General features: G+C 59.8%; 1 protein-coding gene across 1 annotated transcript in view; it reads left to right on the plus strand.

Moving 5' to 3' along the window:
* DNMT3L (DNA methyltransferase 3 like) overlaps nucleotides 1-2,278 on the plus strand; it is a 19,570-nt gene extending 17,292 nt beyond the window's left edge. Inside the window, exon 12 of the mRNA XM_017538653.2 lies at nucleotides 2,054-2,278. Within this exon, the coding sequence (XP_017394142.1) occupies nucleotides 2,054-2,222 (169 nt within the window). The 3' untranslated portion in view covers nucleotides 2,223-2,278. The remainder of the gene's footprint in view (nucleotides 1-2,053) is intronic.
* The last annotated feature ends 4,691 nt before the right edge of the window (nucleotides 2,279-6,969 follow it).

The raw sequence follows: 6,969 nt of genomic DNA on the forward strand, positions 1-6,969 counted from the left end.
CACATTCATCCCCAGTCACACTCATCCACACACACACATGCTCAGTCGCACTGTCACATGCTCACATAGCACACACATGGCTCACATACACACATCACCACGGTCACACTCATCCACACACATATGCTCAGTCACACTGTCACATGCTCGCACAGCACACACATGACTGGCATGTACATCCACACATGTTCACATGTGCTCACTCACACAAATATAGGCACACATGCATCAGTCTCACACCAACCCACACGTTTGCACCCCCACAGCACACTCCTGGGCCGCCCTCCACTTTTTGGTGCCTTAAGCACACGGCCCCGCCCCACACGCCTTCCCACCACCCCCATGGTCTCTCCCAGCTACCCTCCCCCCTTGGCAGCCTTTCCGAATGGCCCAGACCTCGCACCCCACAGCCAACCGCCCGTCCATCCCTTCACTCCCACACCTGCCTGGCATGCCCAGCGTGCAAGTGCATTCCTGTGGAACCAGCGCCTGCTGGCTCAGCTGAGTCATGTCTCTTCCGGAGTGAGTTCTGGAAACTTCTTTCTCTCACCTCTCCGGTTCTGGCATTCTCCCAGCTCCCCACCACGCCATGATCATCCTGTGGCCTGGCACCTGCCAAGGTGTGGTGCCCGCAGGCCCTGCTGGCCTGGCCTCCCCTGGATTTGAGTTTGAGTGGGGCTGAGCTGAAGAGCTTTGTCAGAAGGCGTTCCCTCAGAAGCCCTCTCACCTGCATGCCTCCCTACAACCTCCCCCTAACCCTAGGCCTGCTGCCTGCCACATCACTCTTTGGGGGGCCACGCCAGGCTCTGTGGGGCTGGGTGAGCAGGGGTGAAGGTGGGGGCAGACCCAGCAACACCTGTGTGCGCTACAGGCCACGCCTCACCCGCTGTCTGGCCCGGAGGCTCCTTAGCCACGTGCATCCACGCAGTAGCCAGAGGACAGCGCCCCATCAGGGTCGTTACGTGGCGGACCCAGGGGTCGCAAGGCTGCTCCACCAAAGGCGCCTCCCTCCGCTCTAATGGCCACACCTGGGGCCCCTGCAGGGTTGGGCCGTGGGCTGGCAGCTGCCTCTTCCCAGCCCCCCGTTCTGAGCGAGGCCCTGCAGTGCTCTTCCGAGGGCTGCATGCACCTGTGCCCTGTCCTGGGGTCACATCGTTCCCAGAAGGAAGCTGGCAGCACCTTCCCACAGGTTTGCCTCCCATGCTCCGGGTGTCTCCTCAGTGACGTTGAGACACACCCCCTCACTGAAAGGAGAAATCATTTTGCAGAGGTGGCCACCATCGCCCCCAGGATGGTCAAAGACAGTCCCCACTGCCCAAGGGAGGGTGCCGGGAAGAGGGGACACTATCTAACACTTCACTCGCAGCCCTCACCCAAAAATTAGCTAAGGAATGTTCCTGGGCTCCAGTGGGGTGGCTGGGAGCGTGAGAGGGGGTGTCAGTGCCAAGTCTCCAAAACCCCTCTTCCCAAAGGCCCCTCACACAGCAGGCTGGCAGGGTACCCCTTCCTCTTCCCACCTCCCCTCCTGCGCCCAGGGCTGGGGCTTCCAGCACAGGCAGCCGTGGGAACCCAGGGGGGCAGCCTTTGGAATAGACTTCCCCAGGAATGTGAGGATTTGGCCAACCTTTGCCCGGAGTCTTGCCCTTTCCTCTTTGGGGGTGTTGCCCAGGGATGGTGACGTCCTCTAGTGAGGGCCCTGGAGCTTGATGTTCACACTGAGTGGAACCTCACACGGAGCTGGACTCATTTCTCAGAGTCCAAGACTCTGATCCTTGGGGACCCTGCCTGTCACCCCCAGCCTGCTTCCCAGGGGATCAGACCCCCCACCGCTGCCCCCAACCCCCCACCGGTGAGGCAGGAAACAGGGCAGCCACCTGGTCCCCTGCTGCTCACTCCACCTCCAGGAGAAAAGCTCCCAGAATGGGGTGGGACTCCTGGGAATCTTAGGCTGTTCCCCTCACCCCCCACAGCACTTTGTCCCCAGCCCGGTCTCCTGGGCGCTGCGCCCGCTCACAGCTCCCCTCCCCTCTCCTCCCCTCTCCCTTTCTCTCAGCAGCAGGCACTCAGCCCTGCCTTCGGAAGAAGAATTGTCCGGGCTGGCTCAGAACCGACAGAGCTCCAAGCTTCCCGCCCAGCGGCCCACCAAGCTGCTGAAGAACTGCTTTCTCCCCCTAAGAGAATATTTCAAGTATTTTTCAACAGAACTCACTTCCTCTTCATGAATGAGTCACTATACTGTGAAAAGTAAAAAAGACTTCCTAGAACAAACACAGCTCTCCTGACACCGTCTTCCTCTCCTCTTCTCCTTTCCTTTGCTTGTCTCTGGCTTCTTGCGTCACTGCAGGCCCACACTCCGCAGGGTTCTGGAGACCCAGGGTCTCTCTCCCATTACCCCGGCTCAGGGACAGGGCGAGGCCCCCGCCGCTGTGCACAGATCACACGTGGTGGGGCGCGTTGCACTTCAGAAAGCATTTCTGTGTTCTAGTTGAGAAGCTAAAATATAGGTATTGGTCCCTGTCTAGTATAGGCACAGCATCTGTCATCCTGCAGGGCATGGGGTGGAGGCGGGAAATGGGCGGGAGGCGTCTGAGAAGCGCCTGTGCTGGGTCCCGTGGGATGCACTTATTGGCGGAGGCTTCCCCACGAGACTGAGACCGCTGTTTGCTTTCTTGTTTTTTTTTTTTTTTTTCTTTCTTTTTTTGTTTTCAGATGGAGTCTCGCTCTGCCACCCAGGCTGGAGTGCAGTGGTGTAATCTCGGCTCCCTGCAACCTCCGCCTACCAGGTTCAAGCGATTCTCCTGCCTCAGCCTCCTGACTAGCTGGGATTACAGGTGTGTGCCACCACGCCCAGCTAATCTTTGTATTTTCAGTAGAGATGGGGTTTCACCGTGTTGGCCAGGCTGGTCTTGAACTCGTGATCTCAAGTGATCCACTTGTGTCAGCCTCCCAAAGTGCTGGGATTACAGGCATGAGCCACCATGCCCGGCCACCGTTTGCTTTCATAGGGAAAACCATGCACCCTGATCATAGCTGCATTACACAACCTGGAAAGTACAGGACCTCAGCCTTAGAGGGCAAAGGAGGGACCTGCTGGCGACGCTGCAGAGACCAAGAACAGGTCCACACACAAAGGGTGTCACCTGGGCCGTACTCCGGGTAGTGTTGCTTGCAGAAGGCAGGGCTCTTCCTGGCCCGCTGCAGTTTGAGTTTGAGTGAGGATCAGCCCACCAGAAAGCTCTGCCTCAGGCTGGGCTCAAATCACATGAAATGAATCCTGCAGGGGACCTCTGGGGTCTACACTGGGACTATTAGTGGTACGTAAAATGCTTGTGGAAGAAAGGTTAAAATTGGACCTTTTGAAGATTAAAAATATACGTCTTGAAGTACAGTCGACATCTTCACTTGAACTGACATGGCTGGAACCTGTTTGGACAGTCCTGGACTCTGACAACACGGGTCTCACATCCAGGGATGAATGCAGCGAGCTCCGTAATGACCCGGGGTTCCTGAGGCCACAGAAAACAGGGGAGCGCAGGTGAGGCCATCCAAGGGCAAATGAGCCCTCTGGGGAGGCTGTGCTCAAGCTGTCACTCAAAGGGGGCTGAGGCCATCATGAGCCCACAGGCCAGGCCAGTGGTGAGAGCTCTGAGCAGGGCGGGCTGGGCCCAGGCTGCCTCCACACAGGGAACCAGTGTCCCGGGCCCAACACAACTCATGCTCACTTTCCGTTGTGCTGCTTTAAAGCAAGGCACAGGGCGCCGAGGGGCTTTCTGCCCCTCAAAATGCACTTTGCTTCGTTTGTTCTCTCCCCAACCCTCAGAACTGTCCACACCAGCTTGAGATGCTCTATGTATTTTATTTCAAGGCTTTATTTTTTGAGATAAGGTCTAGCTCGTCTCCCAGGCTGGACTGCAGTGGCACAACCACAGGTACTGCAGCCTGCAACTCCTGAGCTCCAGTGGTCCTCCAGCCTCAGCCTCTGGAGTAGCTGGGACCACAGGTGCATGCCACCATGCCTGGCTCATTTTTTAAAATTTATAGAGATGGGGTCTTGCTCTGTTGCCCAGGCTGGTCTCAAAATCCTGGGCTCAAGAGATCCTCCCACCTTGGCCTCCCTAAGTGTTGGGATTACAGGTGTGAGCCGCTGTGCCCAGCCCTCTAAGTATTTTAGTTTTACACATAGGACCGGCCTCATGGTCCCGTGCTCAGCTGAACAGCGACCCCCCCAAAAGATGCCCAGGTCCCCATTCCCGGATCCTGTGAATGCTATATGGCAAAGGAATAACTTTGCTGGCTGGATTAAATTGGGGTGGGAGTCCTCCCTAGGTCACCCAGGTGGGTTCTACCCCAAAGGGACTCTGAAGAGAGGGGCAAAGTGAGGCTCGACCACACAGAGGAGCCACGTGGCCACCGAGGGAGAGGCAGGAGTGCCACAGACACAAGGCAGGGACGCCCAAGGCCTTTGGGAGCTAGGAGAGGCGCAGGGGACACTCCCCTAGCACCTCCACCGGGCAGACCTCGGGCTGCTGCCCTCCAGGGCCCAGAGAGGCTTTGTGTTGTTTTTGAGCCAGCAAGCGTGTGGTCATTAGTTCCAGAGCAGACAGGAAACAAACCTACAGTCGTGCACCACATAACGTTGCCAACACACGATGCGATGGTGCTCCCATAAGGTCACAATTCGGTATTTTTACTGCACCTGTTCTATGTTTAGATGGGTTTAGATACACAAATATCAGTGAGTCGCAGCTGCCTACGCTATTCAGTGCAGTCACCTGCTGCACAGGCTTGTGGTCCAGGAGCAGCAGGCATGACACGCGGCCCCAGCGTAGTGGGCTGTGCCACCAGGCTCGGTCGGTGTGCATGCATTCCATGATGTTCACACAAGGACAGAATCACCCGAGGACGCATTTCTCAGAAGGAACGAATCCTTTTCGTTAAACAACATATGCTGCATCCCCTAAGAGCAAAGATCTTCCTTGGCCAGGAATTGAGCTCCCAGCATCAGCCAAGGCCTGTGCTGTCAAACGCGGGTTGTTGTGCTAGACCCCAAAGGGACCGGGGCCTGGAGGCGCACCGCGGCAGAGATCAGAAGACTCCCACACCCTCCAAACGGCAGAGCAGGGTGCCCTGGGACCAGGGGCATAGGGCAGCCACTTCCTGCTTCTATGACTTACACCCAGAGAGTCTTGAACCCCAGGCTGCACAAATACAATTCCTGCTTGGCTCCCAGTGCGCCCTGGACACTGCCAAAGGGCCTTCTCTCCACACTCCTGGAACAAAAGCGCATCCTGCCTGCCCCAGAAACAGTCACGGGTGGCGGGACACTAAAACCTTCCTTTGACTACGGGAGACTTCCCAAGGGGTTTTCTGTTTCTTCATCTGAAACCCTCTGCGTGTGGTAACCATGTGCCAGTGTGCTGCGTGATCACTTACAACAACCCACATTCGTGTATATGTCACGGACCGGGACGCAGGCCCCAGGAGGAAGGAACCTGCTGACCTGCTGTGGTCACACAGCTCGGAGCAGAAGAGGGTGTGAACCAGCCGCCGCTTACCGTTGTCTCTGAGGTTCCTGGGCCGCCCCGGCCTCCCTCAGTGTCCCCTTCTGACCCAGCTGCATTCCTGGCCCCTGCCTGGCTGTGCCCTCCACGCCTCGTCCCCTCTCTCGGGAGGACCTGCCTGCAGCACTTGGCTTGCTGGAGTCTCTGGCGTCTGCCCGGGAAGCAGAGCCCGGACCTGCCCCCTCGGCCCCTCTCCCACCGCCCCCGGGCGGCACTGGGGGCGCCGCCGCAGATGAGTGGCCCCGCTCTTGGGAGACCTTAATTTGGGAGGCTCTGCTCCCCCAGGACCCAGTCCCCATCCTCCCACAATCCCCTCGCGGTATCCAGGGGCCGTCCCCCTCCCCGCAGCGTGGGGGGGATTCAGGTGAGCCCGGGGGTGGAGCGCTCCGCCAATGGTGGCGGCGTGGCCCGGGACCACAGCCGCAGGCGCAGAGGCGCGCGGAGCCCCGCCCGTCAATTAGGGAGGGCCTCCGGAAGGAGGTGGCGCGGCCCACAGCCCGATCGGCGCACCTGCGCCCTCCTCACCTGCCGCGCGACGCGGTCCCCTCCCTGCAGCCACTTGCCCCGGAGAGAGGAATCTCGGTCCCCAGCATCGCGACCCCTCCAGCCTCGCGGGTCCAAGTCGGTGCCCCTGAGCGTGTCCCGGGAAGCGCACTTCCACGCTGGCGCTGAAAGAGGTTTTCTGGCTCAAGGGACGGGACGCGCCCTAGACAGTCCCGCTCAGACGGGGTTGCGCGCCGGACCTCACTGGTGTGCGGACGCCCTGCGCGCCGCGTGCCCTGTTCAACTCTTCCCGCCGGAGGGCAGGCGCCCCCTGACCAACCATCTCTCATTTAGACCCTCCAACCCCCATCTCTCAGCCTGGCCGGGAAGGGGGAAGTCGCCGGGCTTCAGTGCTTCCTGCTCGCCCGCCCCCGCCGCCCCCGGCGCCCCCGCCGAGCCCCGCCGCCCATCTCTTCCGCCTTCTTGTTTTGTGCCTGGCCTCTCTGCACTGCAAAAAACTAGCTTTCCGCGGGGAGAGGTTTCCGTATTTTTTAAGCTTTTGTCCACGGCGTTCTCTACCTCTTGGCTGAAGGAATGACAGCCTGCGGGGTGCCGTCTGGGGCCCCAGCCTCCCGGCGCCTCTGGCCTCCTCCGAGCCCCTGAGGCGGTGGGGGTCGGAGCAGACCAGAGACTGGGGCGCCGGGAGGAGGGTGCCCTGCTGCCCTGTCCAGCAGCCTCAGCCAGGCCCTTCCGGGGGCGCTTCTGCAGAAAGGGGGTCACGTCCCCTCTGGGCCCCACCTTACCCCAACCGAGACCCCTAAGCCAGGGAGGGGCCCCACCAGAAATCACGGCCTCTTTGGGTCACCTGGCTTGTGGGGATCAGGGAGAGAGAGCGTGGGCTGGGGGCCGTTGGGGGCGGGGAGCA

Source organism: Cebus imitator, unplaced genomic scaffold (genome assembly GCF_001604975.1).
Source record: "Cebus imitator isolate Cc_AM_T3 unplaced genomic scaffold, Cebus_imitator-1.0 Scaffold112, whole genome shotgun sequence".
Lineage (NCBI taxonomy): Eukaryota > Metazoa > Chordata > Mammalia > Primates > Cebidae > Cebus > Cebus imitator.